General features: G+C 46.2%; 1 protein-coding gene across 1 annotated transcript in view; it reads left to right on the forward strand.

The window, feature by feature from the left end:
* ST6GAL2 (ST6 beta-galactoside alpha-2,6-sialyltransferase 2) overlaps window positions 1–20077 on the forward strand; it is a 65385-nt gene that overhangs the window by 38606 nt on the left and 6702 nt on the right. The window contains exons 3-5 of the mRNA XM_036872286.1: window positions 7183–7280; window positions 8748–8849; window positions 11415–11589. Coding sequence (XP_036728181.1) covers window positions 7183–7280; window positions 8748–8849; window positions 11415–11589 — 375 coding nt within the window. The remainder of the gene's footprint in view (window positions 1–7182; window positions 7281–8747; window positions 8850–11414; window positions 11590–20077) is intronic.

The raw sequence follows: 20077 nt of genomic DNA on the forward strand, positions 1-20077 counted from the left end.
GGACGTGACCTTCAGGGGGCACTGCCCACTTGATAGAAAGGAATCGTTGTTTCAGGGGCCCATTCATTGTTCCGTGTCCTCAAAGAGTGGCTGATACCCCAGAGCCATCTTGAAATCGGGTGACACCCTTATCATCAGGTTGCACAGCCCAGACCTCCTCCCACAGGCTCTTGGGAATGAGGCTGAATGTGAAAGTTTTAAGAAGTTGAAAAAACAAGGCCCAAGTCTGGACTTGCAGCCTGGGGTCCCAGTGTCCCCGAGCTGACATTAAGCAGACTCGTAATCACGCTGTCTGTGTGTCACATAAGCTTGCAGCCAAAGCCGAGTCGAGCGGCTGCTACCAATTAGGAAGGAGCATTGGTTCAGAGGCCCCCAGGGCCAAGTAAAGCCACACTTCTCTCTGGTTTCCGAGGACCATGATTAATCATGGAAGAAGGAATTTAAGCAGCACGCTTCAAAGCAGGCGGTGACTTGCTCTTGGTTTTTTTTTTTTTTTTTTTGCTTTGTTTTAAGCCCCACCACATCATAGCTGCACATTTGCCGTGCTCTCACCTGCCTGGAGAATTCCCTTGCTCTATATTCTGGTGTAAATATCCCTGACCCCTGACCGGAGTCTTGTAAACTCTCCTCTATTCAGAATTTGGAAGAGAGTGTGAAAGACACTGGGAGTTCCACATTTCTGGGGAACATGGCACGTCATTTATATCTTTGTTAGTTTCTAGTATCCACATTTAATTGATAGCGTCTGCACTTCTACAAAGGTTCATGATTAGAATAGTAGAAAGGTAACTGAAGAACAAACACACTCAGAAAATTTTTTAAATTCTCTATTGTTTTGCCTCAGTTCCTTGGAATCCAATTTTATAGCTATCGATACCTTTTTAAGAGTATGTAACATAACACAGTTCAACTTGTAAAGACAAGAAGTCTCGCTTTTTTATAAGCTGGCGTCTCTCAGCATCAGCCCCTGTGCCTGCCATGTGCTGACATCTCTCCTTCCAACTCTCCTGAACATACAGAGGCTTATCAACACACAGTTGTTAACACCTCTCCTAATGAGAACAAATTCACATAGCAGAGTCCTTCAGGAAACTTGGAACCGGGCATGCTGTACTATTTAGCTAAATTCATCTTCACCCCTAAGCATCTACTTGTGAATTGGCTAAGTGAAGATTAGAAGTCTTGCACGAGGTCGTGGTTTTATGAAAAACTGAGGGCAGAGCTAGGAAAGTTCCTGCGGGTTGCCCCCTGTCTGCCCCCCCCTCCCCGCCCTTCCTGAGGGCTCAGCCCCTGCCCCTCCCCCAGGGGACCAGGGAGGCGCCAGGGTTGCAAGTGGTTCTGCTGGCCGCTCCCTGGGCAGTGCCGTCCTGTTTCCCCAGTTCTGTTAGACTGAGTCATCATACCTTGTAATTGTTTAAACACCTCCACTTTGAATATGTTATTGAAAAGCAAACTGAACTGTTTTGGAAACATGGAACATTCTTTTCTAGAGTGGTGAGATGATCTTTTTTTCACCCATTCCTGTAAATAATAATAATTTGGTAGCGAGATCACTAGCAGCAATCCCGTGGAAACACACTGCAGATGAGAAAAGTACTCTGAACTTACAGCTGTCGCCTTGAATGGGAGGTCAGGATCTGTTACTTGAAACTCAGATTCTGGGAAGTGTGTGGGAAATGGGAGGGTAGGGAGGAGGCTGTGTAGGGAGGGGGCATCTTCCCATAGCGAGCTTGGGATTTGGCATCCTGTTAACCTTAAAAAAGCAAGAAAGCAGGTCATATAGTCATTCAACAAGCATGGGTCCCCAACTCTCCACCAGATACTGTGCTCGCCACTAGTGACAGAAAGACGGATGGGGCCCAGCCCTAACCCTCAGATCCTCCGCTTGCTAGTGGGAAAGACAGACTGTAAACAGACAATTCCAGTATCACGGTTAGAAGGACAGAAAGATGCGCAGACAGACAGAGAGGACATGACCGCGGAATCCCGCCCCGCCGCGAGGGCAGGTGTCTGAGGAGGGGAATCCAGGCCAAAGGCCAGCAGAGCAGTTGGATGAGAAACAGCGCAGTGTGTGGGTGATAAGGGCTGGGGACCACTGTGGGCTGGGGGTGGGGAGCAGACAGGTAAGCTGGACAGGGGGGCAGGCGGTCAACCGCCTCGTGCTCCTGGATGTCATTCCCCAGAAATTAGACTTCTCATAATGATTGTAATAATAGATACCACTTCCAGGGTGTTTACTGCAGGGAAGGTCTCATCCTCAATGCTTTTATCTGTGAACAAGCCTTGCGATGCCAAGTGACAGACACGATTATTCCTTTTTTATGGGTAAGGAAACCAAGGTACCCAGAGACACAGAGGGTAGAGCCAGATTTGAACCCCAGTCTGGGTCCCAGAAACTCCAGCTCCGGCCCCTTGGCCTCGTGGTGCAGAGGCACTGAAATCTTTGAAGCAGGGGAGTGATGGGTCAGTGTTTCTTTACGGAAAGATTGCTGCAGAGCCTAGATGGGAGTAAGCACGTTGCAGGAGTCCCAGTGAGGCGAGACAGACCAGGGCGGTGGGTTTGGGAGAGAGGAGAATCACCTCTTTGGCAGGCCATTCCCCGTTCCCCAAAGACTGAAGGCGCTGGCTGCCCTTGCAGATTCCTGAGCTCGGGAAGGGAAGGGGGAGGTGGGGGTGCAGTGCCCAGGGCCGGGCAGGGGTTTCGCGCTGCTCCGCCTTCTGGCTGGCGGCTCCTTGCAGAGTTTTTCATCTTCCTCAATGATGCTCTTAGTCTGGCTCTGCTCTCAAGGTCAACGTGACATGGCTCCAGCCTGGAAATGCCGTCTCCAAAAATGACGCTCTGCTTTCTTCCCCTGTGCCGGCTGTCTGATCCGTTCCTCCCTCCGTAAATGTGAATGGACAGCTTAGTTTTGAAGGTGGTTATCTGGGAGAAGCACAGCCAGGTGCACGTTTACGAATGTGTCCACGTGACGGACTCTCTCAGCTCGTCCTCCCCACACGTCCCCTCCCATCCTGGTCCATTCTTCTCCCGGCCAGCTGGGGGAAGTTCAGTCTCGTCCACAGCAGCCCCATCCCTACCTACCCCTCTGTGTCCTCCATGAAATTGGCTTTTAACTCTTCAGCCTCATACGACTTCCAAAGGAGTGAACCTAGATTACCTTTCTGTGCCCTGTGCTTTGTCAAGTTGTTCTAAGGCTTAAAACACACCTCAGTGTAGAACACCGGCTTTTAAAAGCTGGGACATTTTCTGGGGTGATATGATTTGTTAGGAATTTCTACGTAATCAATTAGAAATGTACCCACTGCTTGGCATTCTCAGTTTGTTCACCTTACCTCTAGACGGAGGCCATATCTAAGGGTGGCGTGGTTCGGTGGGAGAACTGGTCCAGGAGTGCCAGCATCCTGCTTCCTGCCCTGGTGCCATCCTGGTTACCTCTGAGTGCCAGGAGGCCACCCCACTGTCTGGGCCCCCCCCTCACTCCCTGCCTATGGGAGAGTTGCCCCAGGTGAGCAGGTCATATAGTGTCTGGCCTTGCACTTGGAGCCCCCATGATCCTTTCAGGGGCTCACAAGGTGAGAACAATTTTCATCATAGTACTCAGAGGTCTTTTTAACTGTTGACATCGGAACGGATGATGCAGGAGCAATAGTGGATAAAACTGCTTCTTAGCACAGATCAAGGCAGTGGTACCCAACTGTACTAGTCCCCACGGAATGTTTTCCTGCCAAGCTTAGCAGTGAAAGCAAAGCATGCCAGTTCCACGTATGGATGTCCTTAATGAAGCAGTAAAAATGATTCGTTTTATTAGAGTTCAGTCTTTGAAGTACATGTGTGTTTAAGACCAAATGGGAAATAACATGAAAGCATTTCTGCAAACCAACCCCCGATGGAAGGTCACTGATGTGATTGAGCTGTGAGTGGCACTAGCCACTTTTGTCACAAAACACAATTAAACTTGAAACAGATGACTGACAGACATACGTAATTTAGACTTGGACATTTGGCAGATATTTTCTCAAAAAGGAAGTAAGTAAGCCTTCACTTTTAGGAAAATAACTGACAGTGTTTGTTGCCAATGATAAAATTAAAGCTTTCAACCCTGAGCTCGGAAGCTTCCCAAACTTAAAAAGTGATGAGATCCATGGTGACATTAATGATATTTGATACTTTATAATGAAATGCTTCAATATTTGAAAGATCTGCATTACTTATTGAACTGATGGCTTCCAAATGACCGTTGCACAGTGTTACCAAATATACATGGATGAATCATCCTTTTTTTTTTAAATTGAAATATATTGGGTTGGCCAAAAAGTTCATTTGGGTTTTTCCATACCATCTTATGGAACTTTTTGGCCAACTCAATAGTTGATTTACAATGTTTGTTGGTTTCTGATGTACAGCAAAGTGATTCAGTTATACATACATATATATATTCTTTTCCAGATTCTTTTCCATTATAGGTTATTACGAGATATTGAATATAGTTCCCTGTGCTATGCAGTAGGTCCTTGTCGGTTACCTATTTTATATATAGTAGTGTGTATATGTTAATTCCAAACTCCTAATTTATCCCTCCCCGACCCGTTCCCCTTTTGGTAACCATAAATTTGTTTTCTGTCTGTGGGTCTATTTCTGTTTTGTAAGTAAGTTCATTTGTATCATTTTTAAAGATTCCACATATAAGTGATATCATATATTTGTCTTTGTCTGACTTACTTTACTTAGTGTGATAATCTCTAGGTCCATCCATGTTGCTGCAAATGGCGTCATTTCATTCTTTTTATGGCTGAGTAATATTCCATTGTATATATGGACCACAGCTTCTTTATCCATTCCTCTGCCGATGGACATTTAGGTTGCTTCCATGTCTTAGCTATGTAAATAGTGCTGCTGTGAACATTGGGGTGCGTGTATCTTTTCGAATTAGAGTTTTGTCTTTTCCAAATAAATGCCCAGGAGTGGGATTGCTGGATTATATGGCAATTCTATTTTTAGTTTTTTAAGGAACCTTCGTACTGTTTTCCACAGTGGCTGCACCGACTTACATTCCCACCAGACAGTGTAGGAGGGTTCCCTTTTCTCCACACCCTCCCAGCATTTATTACTTGTAAACTTTTCTTTTTTTTTTAACTTTTGGCCATGCCGCACCGTGCAGCATGCAGGATCTTAGCTCCCCGACCAGGGATCGAACCCGCACCCCCTGCAGTGGAAGCAGAGTCTTGACCACTGGACCGCCAGGGAAGTTCCTATTTGTAGACGTTTGGGTACTGGCCATTCTGGCCTGTATGAGTGGTACCTCATTGTAGTTTTGATTTGCATTTCTCTATTAGCAAGGTTAAACATCTTTTCATGTGCCTGTTGGTCATCTGTATGTCTTCTTTAGAGAAACATCTGTTTAGATCTTCTGCCCATTTTTTGACTGGGTTGTTTGTTTTTCTTGATGAATCATCCATTTAAAGAGCAAGATTAACTAATGGATTTTAGTGTAACAGAGCACAAAAATTGATACTGTTTCACATTCCACACTGCCACTAACCTTTCAGAAACTAGCTCTTGTGGAGTTACGATGAAGTATCAGAGGAGAATATTCCTAGTCATCTGGAAAGACTCTTGAAATACTCCCACCATTTGCAGCGATATATCTGAGTCTTCATATACTTCAACTAAAGCAATATATTGCAGCAGATTGAATAGAGAAACAGGTATATGAAACCAACTCTCTTCTAAAAAGCCAGGCGTTAAAGAGATTTGCAAACGTTTCAAACGGTGCCCTTCTTCTCACGATTTTTTGAAATGTAGTTATTTCTCATAAAGTGTTATTTTACAGATAAATTAATAAACATTTACAATTTTTCTGTTTTACTCACTAATGTGATATATTCTGAAATCTGTAATCCAGATAAACAAAAGGTCTCTGGGTTGTCAGTAATTTTCAAGAGTATAAAGGCATCCGGAGACCAAAAAGTGAGAACCACTGCTGTGGGTGACCTGACTTTTCTAGCTCAAGTATCATTTGAATTTTTATGACAAAATACTATTCAATAATAATAAATAATAAGGCAAATCATTACCCACCCAAATTGCAAATGTGTACTTAAATTGTGAAGGAAAGAAAATTGGAAGTATTGGGGGGGTTTGGCATCATTTATGCAAAGCATAGATTGCGTCGAATCTGGAGATTGGCAAACCTTTCTTTTCTTTTTTTTTAAGAGCCAGGTAGTAAATGTTTTAGGCTGTGTGAGCCATAGGGACTTTGTCACAACCCTGCTGTTACAGACGACAGATAAACACCAGTGAGTCTGTGTTACAGTACAACTTTATTCACTAAAATATGCCATAGCTTGCCGACTCCTGGAAAATTTCCCCTAAAAGAATGTTGTAGGATTTTTGGATGGCATGTGTTCCAAAAGTATAGTGATTTTGATGCCCAAAACTGGCATCCAAATTCATCTGAGTTCTGAGCTTGTGGAGAAGGGCAGGCTGTTTCGTCACGTGGTTCTAACGCTGGCATGCCCGCTGAGTGTCTGCTGCTTAGGGAAGGTGGAAGCAACCTCCCAAGGAGACCCTCAGAAGGGACGGCAGATGCGCAAGAAGAAGGCCGGCTGCTTTAGGGGCTGGTGCAGGCTCTGGCCACAGTGCATGCAGCGTGGACCTACAAGGCTCTTTGACAAATCAGAGATACGTTATCGCACTTCTCACTCTCTCACAGACAGGCTTTGTTGTTTGCTCCAAGTTTAATTAGGAACGTGCATGGGGTTTTTGAAGCTGAAGAAAACGCATAGAAATTCCCTATCGCTGATTAACTCTGCTTTCAGCCCTGTTTCTGGGAAACACATTAGACTCCACAAAGCAGTCTAGATACACACATATGTCTTGAAATTTCCTGTGCAAAGCATGTCTTTAAAGACCGTGAACACATACCAAGTATCTAAATATAACTTAGATGATATAGGACCACTTGTAATGGATTGATATGTTTTTATGTTTATTTGCCCCCAGCCAGGATCTCATTCTAAATAAATAGTATGCCAAACAGTGTGTGTGTGGGTACCTGAATTTTACTGGGGTCGAGTTAGCTTCAGGTATTGAAAGATTTGCTTTAAGATATTTTCCTAGATTATGCTGATTTTTATGCAGAGGGAAAAAAAGAAGTAAGTTTGTCACTTATGTGCCCTCAGATTCCCACGATGCAGTTTTGAGATTTAACTCTGCTCCTACACGTGGCTACGAGAAGGATGTTGGAAATAAAACCACCGTCCGCATCATTAATTCCCAGGTAAGATGGGTGGACTGTTTTCACGGTGGACTGTTTTATAGGTAAATAGCTTAACTGGGTGAATGAAGAGAAATCACCCAGTTATCCATGACCACGGCCTTGCTTATTTCTAAAGGTCTTGTAATTATAAAGAATTAGGGCGGGAAAATGCAGAGAAATGGGAATTCGTGTGTCCTGTGAGTAGGAAAAAAGAGTAAATAAGATCAAAACGAAAAATCAGAGTAGAGGTACAAATATATATATGTAGCATATTGCATTTTGTGAACTGAGGAAAAGAAAGGTAAACAGAGTAAATCATGGGGATGGAGGGGAGAAAAGCAAAGGAACAGAATTCAAGCGTCAGAAGAACAGCTCAGAAACTTTACTTTGTTATTGAACATTTTAAAAAGGAAAATATCTCTTTTTTGTATGTTCTCAATAAGAATGTTCTCCAAAATTCATAGCAAAATTAGTCTCAGAACAAACCACACCAATTTCTAGAGTTCCAAACTGTATAGAAAAAAATGGGGTGATGAGCGATTTATGGTGAGTTTGTTGCAGAACCAAAGACCAGCTTTCTTCGTCGGGCTCTGGGCTCGCAGCCTGCAGAGGTGAGAAACAGGCCCCGGTTTCCTGAATTCAGAGACGCCACTGATTGAAGATTCCTCATCTGTCTGACGAGAGCTTTTAAGAGAGGAGGCGATAAGCCCCAGCAAATTAAAATACAGGTCCCTTGTGAGATACACCCTAAATTCAGAAATATTAAAATGCCAAGGAAAAGAGGGCATCTTAAAAACTGTGGGAAAATTCCATCTTAAAAATGAAGCAAATCAAATGCATCCTTTTCTCCCCAGACTATAGTTGACAAAAGGGGATGATTGGCCGGTGAGACTGAAGGACTCACTCAGGACCAGAGAGGGCCCCAGAGGGGGGGCAGTCATACCGGGTGGATTCACGTCTCCTGGCCTCTGGGCCCAGTTTGTCCGGAGGCTGGCACTCGGCAGGTGCCTAAGAACCCCGTCCTTCTAGGCCTGCAGCTCTCTCTCCAGCGGCCGGTGAGGGCAGTTGTCGTTGATGAGGTCTTACTCAGCCAGGAGTTCCATCAGGAGCTGGTGCCTCTAGATGACTCCAGTGCTGCTTCTTTTTTTATTTTTTATTTTTGGCGGCGCCACGTGGCTTGCGGGATCTTAGTTCCCCGACCAGGGATTGAACCCAGGCCCTCGGCAGTGAAGGCCCGGAATCCTAACCACTGGACCGCCAGGGAAATCCCTGGTTCTTTTCTTAAAAAAGAAAGCCCTCCTTTGTCTAAATATTTCCTGAGTGCCTTAGCGTGTAAAGCCTGCCTCTCTCCCTCCCCCCAGAAAGTCTGAGGAACATTTATTTTTTTTCTTGCTCCAAAACTCCTTTTTAAAATTTTTACCTCTTTTTAAAATATAATTGTGAAGGCCCAAACCCTTGTTTTGAAATGATTCTGCTATGTGTTTGCAGATTCTGACCAACCCCAGGCATCACTTCATTGACAGTTCGTTGTATAAAGATGTCATCTTGGTGGCCTGGGACCCAGCTCCTTATTCTGCAAATCTTCACCTGGTGAGTATTTCCTTGGTGCCCCTACCCTTGAGGGTCAGACAGTGGCCTTTGACCGATACATAATGGGAGTGAGTCAGGGATTAAACTTTGACAGGCAGAATGAAACCGAGTGTGGGGGCGAATTAAATTCACATATGTTCACAGGGTTTGAGTCCTGGTAGCAGTAGCACCCTTGCTGAGCAAAGTCCCTCTCATGCTGAAGTGTTTTTCTGGAGGATTTCAAAAACAAAAACAAATGTACAATGTCTAGATGTTCAGAAAGTCCTAGCGACACCAGAGGTTGGGCTGCTTAAACTCCGAATTTTTCCATTGTGAGACGGTTACATCACCTTTCAAGTAGTTACAAGACCTTTTGAAATACATGGGAAGTTCTTGGCGAGAAAGGCTAAGCTTTGTGAACCCTTATTACTGAAGTGGAACGTGTCACAGGCTTTTCCTGAGTGTGCCACTCTTGGCTTCTGCCTCCAAATCTTTTTAATCTTATACGATACAGCGTAAACAAGGTTATTACTAGCCATCAAAATATAAGCAAGTTACCAATACATCCACGGCCTCTCTACTTGTGGGGAAACCTGGCATGAAGAGTCAGCGCACTTGTTCTGAAAGGGGGCTGGGAAGATCGGTTACAATTTAGCCCCGTGAGCGATGCTGTCAGCTGTGCCAGTGTCTGTGGACTTGTTCTGCCGTGACCCGAGAGGATGCCAGCTTCCTAAGATGAATGTGGGAACAGATCTCAGCCCCACCAGGGGGTAACTATCCAGGAGAGCTGCCCACAGTCGATGGTCCCTCTGGAAGGAGCATTCTGTCACCATGCGTCCTAAGACGGAGGCTGGACACATAGCCGGCATGATTATAACTGTTCTCAGTCAGGAGTTCACATCAGCATCATCTGGAGAATCACTGTTCAGAGTATCCGTCAGAGCCCATTTCCCAGGAATCCGAGCATGTCCGGCCTCCATGTGTGGTTTTTTGTTGTTGTTGTTTTAATATTTATTTATTTATTTATTTGGTTGCACTGGGTCTTTGTTGCGGCAGGTGGGCTCCTTAGTTGTGGGATGCGAACTCTTAGTTGCAGCACGCATGTGGGATCTAGTTCCCTGACCAGGGATCGAACCCGGGGCCTCTGCATTGGGAGCACGGAGTCTTCACCACTGAGCCACCACCAGGGAAGTCCCCCATGTGTGTTTTCGAGAATGCTCTCTGGTTGATTCTCCTACACACCATCTCCTGAGAACCAGCATCAAGTGGGTGTTTGAACCTGTCAGCTTCCTTCCAGCCTGAGGTTCTGTAGTTGTAAGTTCTGACAGCTTTCTTGCTGTTGGTGGACCCATGAGAGCCTCCGGCTGTTGGCCCGTGTTCCCTCCTGCACGGGAAGCAGCCCAGCCCAGGGCACAGAGCTGTCCAACCAATGGACGTGGGCAGAGGGGCTTGGCTGCTCTCAGGGGCACGGGCTCCGATTCTGCTGTGTGAGGGTCTGGGGGAGACGGCGCAGACTCCGAGCCCCGGGGTGCCCCTGCTTTCCCTCTCCCTGCCCCGGGGTTTGGGGGCACAGTTCACTAAAGATGATCTGGCCCGTCCTTGTCAAAATTTTTAAAGCCACAGACCCCATTCAACCAGGGACTCTTCCTTGGGATCTTCATCCGAGCCCATCTTTGCCCGAGGTGTCTGTTTGAAAGGACTGTCAGAGCCCTATGGGCCGAGCCTCTCCCCACACACCTCCAAATCCCATTTCTCGGTGGCACCTGAGACACTCCTGAACCTTACTGTTTATTCTTTCCTTACAGTAATTTATGTGTAACCGATGTAAGTGCACATTTTGATGGGTAGTAGCAAGTGTATACAGTCCTGCATCCAGCACCACAATTAAGGAACAGAATCTTCCCACTGCTCCAGAGTCCCCTGTGCCCGCCCATCCGTCTCCCAGACCCGACCCGAAACCCAGGCGATTACTGACATCTTTCTGCGCTAGAGATTAGATTGGGAAAACATATTTCTGAAATACAGTGATTGAAACTACGGCCATGGGCCATCCGGCCATGTTTTTTTGATTTTCTTTCTTTTTTTTCCCTTCTTTTTCTTATTTTTGTTTTTTCTATTTTTTTCCTTCCTTTTTCTTCTTTTTGTTTGTTTCTATTTTTTTTCTTTTTTTCTGGTTTGCCCCTGTTTTTGTAAATAAAGTTTTATTGGGACACAGCCTCGCCCATTCATCTTGTACCCTCAGTGGCTGCTTTCCAAGTAAATACACAGCAGAGCCCAGCAGTTGCAGCAGAGACTCTACGGCCCTAAACCCTGATGTGTTTACTATCCGGCCCTTTCCAGAAAAGTCCAGTGACCCCCGCCCTAGCCCTCCTCCCTCATTTTACTAAAGAATAAGGCACCAGCCCCCCAGGCCAGACCCCACCTCTGTACTCACCCCCTCATCCAGTGCAGAAGTGCCTGCAGAAGAGGGGGTCCGCATCCCCTCCCAGCCCGGCCCCTCAGCCTCTAAATACCCCCCAAGGCGGGCACTGCCCGGCTTCCTCTTCCCGGCGTGGTCCTCTGACTGTGTTATTTTTTTCCTCTTAGTGGTACAAGAAGCCGGATTACAACCTGTTCACTCCGTATGTTCAGCACCGTCAGAGAAACCCAGACCAACCGTTTTACATCCTTCACCCCAAGTTCATCTGGCAGCTCTGGGACATCATCCAGGAGAACACGAGGGAGAAGATCCAGCCGAACCCGCCGTCCTCGGGCTTCCTTGGTAGGCGGATGCCAGAAGGCGGGACGGCTGGGCGGCGGGGTGAGGCTTAGGGTTTAGCAAGTATACATTCATGTTAGATGATAAGAGCACCTAGAAGGTGGCTTTAGAGGGAACACAGATGAACTGAAAAGGGCACAAGGACACTGTCCCAGTTTCCAATGGGCACGTAACAACTCCCCCAGCCCAACCTTTCCAAGGGTGAAACGAGAACTGCTTTACCTTCCCTCGTGACGGGTGGGTCAGGATGGGCCCGGCTGGGTGACCCCTTCGTTCCACAGGCCTCGTGGGTATTCAGCTGCGTCATGGGGTGGCCTCACTCCCCTGCCTGCCCCCTCGGTGGGGACGGCTGGGAGGCCGGCTCAGCTGGACTGGTGACCGTGTGCCTGCAGGCGGTGGCCTCACGGGAATTGGACCCTTGACGGAAGCTCAGGGCTCCTGGCAAGTGTTCCAACGACAGGAAATCGAAGCTGCGGTCTCTCAGGGTGGAGGCCTGGGGACTCTCTGTGGGTCACCGAGATACTCAAGGGCTGGAGACCCCAGGGCCACCCGGGACCCACCACCCACTCGCGTGCACGTTGCTGATGTGGGCCCGGATCGAGGATGGGAGTTTGTGGCCAGAGGACCACACCCCAGACGTTGCAAGTTTCCTGGTAGGTCTGGGCTTTGAGTAGCCGGATTCTAGGGCCATGTCCCACTCTCTGCAGCAGACCCGCCAGCTGCGATCTGAGAATGGACTTCCTGTAACAAGGGCATCACACTTGGCTCTTGTGTATTTTTCTGCAGCCAGGCTTCGATCCACAAGTTTGTGGTCTTAACCCACTTCTTTTCCTGTGTTTCAGCCTCTTGCCCCAACATTTCCTTGGTTTTACCTGAATAGGGTAATATTAAGGGAGGTCTTAGATCCCCTTGGCAATATGAAAGCTGCAGTGAAACCAGAAGATAGTAACTTTGTCCATAAACCACTGCTAATGTTCTCCACCCTAACTTCGATGAATTTCCACCCTGCACCTTAACTCGGGTGCACAGTAGGTCCCCATGACTAAAGGAGCATTTGTGGAGGTGACACGGGTTGGTGAACGATGCAAGGCGCAGGAGTATCCGAAGCGAGGCTTGTGGGTTTTGACGCGTGTTCGAGGTACTATAATGTGAAATATTTTACGCAGAATTCAAGACAGATTAACGACGCTGCGTGCTATTTTCCTCAAGCATAGCTCCTCCCACCCATTTTATGTCGTGCCGTCAAGATGCTTTGTTTCCAAGTCACTTTGCGAAATCCTAAGTGCTGTATCTTTTGTGCGGTTTCACGGAATCCTGCGGATTTAGGGAAGAATGTGTAACGGGATGGAATGATGCTGAGACAGCATAACAGGACATGACCATCTGATCAAGCCTTTTTCCCATCCGTGCCTCCCCGTGAATTCCTGTGGCCGGTATTTGATTACAGCGAGAGCTTGGGAGACCAGTGAGGGCTGTCAGGTACCCTTAATGTCGACGTGCAGTTTGAAAGTTTCCACTGACATAGTCGTAGCTGGAGAACACTGTTTCCTCATGTGTTGAAAGAAATCCTGTCACGTGTGGACAGCTTCCTTTCACAGCTATTTGCTGGGCGTTTGTTTGGAGTTTTCAGGGGCTGCGGCTTGCCTGGGTGGCATCCTTTCCGGGATGAAGGGGACTGCCGTTGGATGTCACTGCAGGGGTGGCGGCTGGGCTGAGCGACAGTCCTTCTCTGCTGTCACTGGGTTTCCAACCATGGGCGAGTCACTTACTCGTGGGAAAGTCCCTGCGCTCCTGGGAGAAAAGGGAGTCATAACAACACCTTCTTATCAGGCCGTTCGCAATCGTTATTATTTTCTAGCACTGTCCTGTCCAGTACAGCGGCTACTAGCCACAGGTGGCTGCTTAGATTTAAGTTAATTAGGATTAAATAAAAGGAAAACTTCTCTTCCTGGGTGCACGAGCCCCATTTCAAACTCTCAAAGCTATGTGCTCCTGGTGGTTCAGTCCTAGGCAGTGTAGACGGAGACCGTCTCCACCACAGGGAAGGCTGTAAAGGACAGCACTGCCACATCGTGCTGACCGCAAAAGGATGAAAAGGAGCTCGTGGAGAAGGTATCAGGGTCCCACTGGACACTGCGCCCTGTGGGTGGGGACACACGTGATAGAAGCTGTTTGCGATTATCAATCAGATTTCCTGAAGATAAATTCCCAGGAGTATGAGTGCTGAGCAAAGGGGATGGCGTGTCGATCATTGTTGGAAAGTGCTGACTTACCGCTTTTCCTTTGAATTCTGACCAGAGGCCATATTTGTCCTCCCGGGTCACAGAAGGACAGCCTTACAATAGTAAGTGCATCAGAGACGTATGCCGTGAACCGTCCGCTTCTCCAGAGCAGCAGTGAAGGGATTCTTACCTCTCCGGCACTGCACCTGTATTTTTAAAATTAGAAGGAAGGAGCGTGGATCCAGGCGATTTAGATGCTCCATGAGACCGGCTTCTCTGGAACAACTCCTTCACTTCGTTAGGGCCCTCATGGAACAACTCCTTCACTTCGTTAGGGCCCTCACCCTCAGCCCGCTGGGAGCTGCTTGTTCACACATGAGGGACATTTCTCTTTCATCCCCAGTTGGATGCTGGAGGTTTTCTCTCGTTCTTTGGTACTAGGAGGTGGTTTCTGACCGCACCATGGCCTGGCTGAGGATAGGGAATCATTTCCTTGGAATCCCATTGTTTCGGTGTAGCTCTCCTACAGACGGATGTTGTCACAGAGGGCCCGTGAGCTCGTCTGGGGTCCTGCAGCCTGGCCGGATGGTTTTGCCACCTGAGGTAGTGGGGCCTCCAGCCAAGCAGGAGGCCCAGCTTCACCCCCCAGGGCTCGGGGCTGAGCATTGTCAGGCAGACGGGCCTGGTGCACCGGCCCGACCAGCAGCATAGAGCGGGGACCCCTCCAGCCTGCAGGTGACAAGGCCTTTAGTGTGCAAACCCCCAATGCCTCCTCCTACCTCTACTGATTATATCATAAGGAATGTTTCCAGAATTCACAGATGCAAACACTGTAATTTCAGCCTAGTTAATACATGCACAAGAATAATATGCTTAAAAACAGGTCATAACTTCCTTTCTTTTCCATTTTATTTTGAGTTTGGGGTTCTAATTTTCCAATATATCATCCAAACTCAGATGTTAACACAAAATAATAACACATTAACCCAAACGAATAAGCCGCTTAACATCCATATCTATGAGTGTGTAAAATCAATCACATTATGTTGGTCAGGAACAGTTTTTTACATTTCCCTGTAAATAGTGAATCCTTATCAAATAATACAATATAAATGAGCTAAAAACTTGGCTTTCAAGTATTATTTATGCATTACATGATTTTACTTAATATAGTAGATGCTTCTTAAATTATTTTATTTCATGAAGTGCAAATTTCCAAACCACCTTTTAATTACAGATATTTTCTGGAATTATCACTTAAAATGTCATTTGTGCTCCTTCAATAATCTTAAGTATAGTTCTCATAATTTTCCATCTTATGATGAATTTATGGGGAAACCACAGAATAGCTGCTAGATTTCCATCGGATCAGCATATTCAATACACTTAACCTTTCACCCTCACCCGTCATTCCGAAACATGTTTTGCAGTGTTTTATTGGACATGCTCAGAAATATCTAGTTTACCTCACATTATGAATTATGTTCAAGTGTTACCTGGAATGGATGAAAGCCAGTATTTTTCCCGTCACTTGCATTAGGTTCTGTTTATATCCATAGCTTATTTTGCTCCACGTTAAAAGGATCTGTTCATCAAGGAAAAAATTCTATTACTGTGAACGATTTGGGGTGTTGTTACTTTAAATATTTTGCCAGGTGCAAAGTAAGACGATTTTCGTGTGAGCACAATTAAGGTAAAGGCTCAGTGATGAAACTCTGCTGGACTCTGACACGTATCAAAGGCATCTATATATATGCAAAGTAGAGTTTTATAGGGGAACCTCATTCGTTCAGGATCTGTGATCATCTGAACATGGGTGGAAGTTTGCTTTTTATCCAGGTTTTGGACAAATAAATGAGTGTACATACTGCTTGTTATGCTGAGTCATATCATGTGACATTTTATTAAGACCAGTGGAAATGCTTTTTAATTGGTTTGATAATTATATTGAATTATACAATATTTTAAAACCTGTCATTTGGCAAATGAATGCCTCTTGAGTCATAATTGCCCAGGAAAATTTGCACTTTTTTTTCTTCAAATGAATCCCTCCTCATTTGTAAAAACTGGCCAAAAAACTTAACATTAACTGAATTATGAATTATGGTCAAAGATTTTTAAGAACTGGCTGCATGCCCATTTTGATTGGCTTGGAAAAATACATTAAAAAGTGTCTCAGTATTGAACCGCCCATCAAAAAGTCTGGCTCCACATTGAAAGCAGTAAAATTTTATTAGTGATGAAAGCAGTTACTTTTTGGTAGTCCATAAACAAAATTATGTAACATAAAAGTTCCTTAAGTGATTTTTTTTAAAAATTCTTTACTGAATAGCACAGCATTAGATGGTTTGTATTCGTTTCGCTTTTTGGGTAATCCTGAGCAGTCCTAAGAAAGGAAATGAAAAACACACAAAAAAACATTTTTAGCATAACCAGCTGTGAATTCCCCGTGTCGGCCTGGCATGGGGAAATGATTAGGAGCTAACGTGATACTGTGAATTTCCAGGTATATACGGCATCTGTGCAGAAAAGAGCCACCGTGGCAGGCCTGACTGCCGATGGCTGGGAGCCCTGCTTGCAGGGTTGACCCTTGGCTGGCATCTGGAAGTCTGGGTTTGGGGAGGCCCCCTTAAGTGCCAGGGTGGGTCACTGTGCCCAGATGCTTATGCGGCAGTGGGTCCACACCCAGCACCTGCTTCCTTCTGGAGTCTGGAATGTTGGTGTGTGCCAGGCACAGCAGGCCTGTAATAAATCGTTGGCTATGTGCTGCGTCTGGTGGGTCCTCCTAGCAAATCATCAAACCCAGAAGTAAGCTGGGGCCTCCCAGCACGGTACCTTGTCAGTGTACCTCAGAGAACATCTGAGGACCACGTGCTGGCGTTGACGTCACTTGTGGATGACAGGACCCAGCATCACAGCACGTCAGAAGAGATGCTGGTGGCAGTGCTCAGACACTGTTCTCAGTACAGTAGTTAAGACGCTTTCTTCAAGTTGTCCTAAGAACTGTAGCTTATGAGCTTGCCACCTATTGTGAAACTTAAAGTTTCATTCTTTAGTTGGGTTTACTTATTTTTTTTCTTAAAGAAACTTTCTCCAAATCCCCAGTTTTCAGCACTGTGCCCAGTTGAATACATGTGTGAGTTTAATTGAAAAGGCTTCTAACCGTGCTTGACAGCTCTGGTCCCAACCCTATAGGTCCCGCACTCCCTCCTCCCCACACACATGCCCCGAGCTGTGCCAGGACTGTTATACCCCTCCTGACACTGAGGTCCACCTAGGTCCCCTTTGCAATACATGAAGAAGTTTCATCTTCAGGGTTTTGTGTGTGACTAAGTACTCTTAACTCCTAGGAAAAGTGATGTGCAGATATAACCACATTTAATAATGATTTTCAGTATTTATTATATGATAGAGTCTGAATCTAAACTCAAATTTATGTGTGATATCGGCCTTAATAAATTAATAAGCAGAGTATACGTATGCCAAATGAAATGACCATGCTGTCTAAAAAAAATTTTAAATAAGAAAAAAATATCCTCCACCTTTGATTTCATAAATCTTGTCCACCTTTCACATGTACCAATGAGTTATAAATTGATTTTCCCTTCCCTTTGAAGGTGCTGCCATACCGATTCTGTTATCAGTACTACAGCTGGCTGTCATTTAATCACTTAGAGCAGATTCGGCTCTAGCTTACATTTTAGGGTGCTCTGGACCAAGGCTCATGGTTATAGGAACCCACAAGTTCATATGGAAGCACAAAATGAGATGCAAAAACCAGGAGGACGTACACAGATAACTCAAAATAAGACACTTCCTGAACCTCTGTCGGCCTTCAGTTTGGACGGCCGTGAACTACCTAGCAAATTTCAGTATTTCTGAAGCTCTAGAAGTCACTTTAAAATATAAAGTATTGGGCTTCCCTGGTGGCGCAGTGGTTGAGAGTCTGCCTGCCAATGCAGGGGACACGGGTTCGAGCCCTGGTCTGGGAAGATCCTACATGCCGCAGAGCAACTGGGCCCGTGAGCCACAACTACTGAGCCTGCGCGTCTGGAGCCTGTGCTCCGCAACAAGAGAGGCCGCGATGGTGAGAGGCCCGCGCACCGCGATGAAGAGTGGCCCCCGCTCGCCGCAACTAGAGAAAGCCCTCGCACAGAAACGAAGACCCAACACAGCCATAAAATAAATAAAAATAAATAAATTTTAAAAATATATAAAGTATTTATATATGAAAATGCAAAAATATACCTATTTACTTACAGTGAAACCATAACTTTTTGCCCAGTCATATGACAAAATCTATATTGTCTATTTAATAAAGACGTGATTTAAAATGTATTGATAGTAGTTCACTAGCAGTAAGAGGAAACCTTGCCTCTGGAAAACTTTCCAGAAAACAATAACCAGATTTGAGCACTTAGTAGACCTTTGAAGCCAAGTAGATAGCAAGGACATCTAGAAAAATTTCTCAAACTTCTTCTTACTTGGGTGTGGGTAGCAGTTTAACTCTAGGTTAGTTGTCTAACATGCAGAACGGTCAGCTACTAAGGAGACACCTCCGGGATCCTTACGGTAGAGTTTTTCAAAGGATACGTGTGTGAGACCAGCCTGGTCCTCCAAGCGTGGTAAGCAGACCAGCATTGGTCCAGGAACGTTTGTTATTAGTCTACGACTAGATCAGTGTAGAAACTGGAAGTATTTGGAAGGCTTTATAGCAATTTGACATAGCATGGCAACCTAATATGTGATCATTTTTCTAGTAGTTCATTGTTCGTGTATTTTACAGAAGTATTGGTCTGTGATGGATAGGAATTTTTTTAATGGCCCTTCACCACAGGTAGTTTAGGAATGCTTGTTAAAAACTTCGTTTCCTTGGGAGTTCCCTGGTGGTCCAGTGGTTAAGACTCCACCCTTGCAATGCAGGGGGCATGGGTTCGATCCCTGGTCTGGTCGGGGAACTAAGATCCCACATGCCACGTGGCACGGCCAAAAAAAAAATTCCATTTCCTGGACCCCAACATACACCAGGGAACCCAGGTCTCTAGGGACGGGGACAGGCCCGGGAATCTGCATTTTAACAAGCTGCCAGGTCGTCCCTTCACGCTGAAGGCTGAGAACTGCTCTCGAGGGAGGACAACAGCATCTCGCAAGAATGACAGTGGCTTCTGAAAGGCATGCACTTGGAGACCAGAGTGGCAAAGGCGACAGCTAGTGCACGCCGGTCGCAGCCCCCGTGGACGAGGCTGTGTTCTGGGCTGACAGTAATGAGAGTGTGGTTTCTAGACACAGCTCCACGCTCATTTATCAGAAGCTTTTGTGCAAAAGACACCCTTGAAGGGGACTTCCCTGGTGGCGCAGTGGTGAAGAATCCGCCTGCCAATGCAGGGGACACGGGTTCGAGCCCTGGTCTGGGAAGATCCCACATGCTGCGGAGCAACTAAGCCCGCGAACCACAGCTACTGAGCCCGCGTGCCACAACTACGGAAGCCGGCGCACCTAGAGCCCGCGCACCGCAACGAAGAGTAGCCCCCGCTCTTCGCAACTAGAGAAAGCCTGTGCACAGCAATGAAGACCCAATGCAGCCAAAAATAAATAAATAAATAAATTTATTTAAAAAAAAGAAAAAGATACCCTTGAAGCCTCTTCAATGCGCTGCAGGAAAACTGTTGTAATAAATATACGGAGGGAAGATGTTCAGGGTGTGAAGGATTCTGGGATGCTTTGATGTGGTTCCTTGGGCACAGCTGGCCACACGCCATGCCCAGGGAAGGGAAGGGAGGGCGGGCGGCCAGCGCGAGCCCTGACGGGCAAACACTGAAGCGTCCTCGGCTCCACAGACACAGGCCTGTGACTCTCACCCAGAGACGCACACGGCAGAGGCGGCCTTGCTCATCAAAGGTTTAAAGTCACGGGAATAAACGAATGTAACTCTCTGGGCACATGGCTTTCTCATCCACTGTGTCAACTCCTCATGGGAGATTTTGTGAGGATGAGGAGAAATGTACACAGAGCAGGGATACCACGGGGGAAGGAGGGGGCAGGATAGTTTGGGAGTTTGGGATTGACGCGTACACACTACTATATTTAAAAGAGATAACCGATAAGGACCTACTGTATAGCACAGGGAACTCTGCTCAATATCCTGTAATAACCTAAGTGGGAAAAGAATTTGAAAAAGAATTAAAAACAACAAAAGAGGCAGAGATCTTATCGCCTGTGCGATGCTGGGCTGGTGCCCACCCCCTCGGTGACTTGAGGAAGGAGGTGCT

Source organism: Balaenoptera musculus, chromosome 13, assembly GCF_009873245.2.
Source record: "Balaenoptera musculus isolate JJ_BM4_2016_0621 chromosome 13, mBalMus1.pri.v3, whole genome shotgun sequence".
NCBI classification, from domain to species: Eukaryota; Metazoa; Chordata; class Mammalia; order Artiodactyla; family Balaenopteridae; genus Balaenoptera; species Balaenoptera musculus.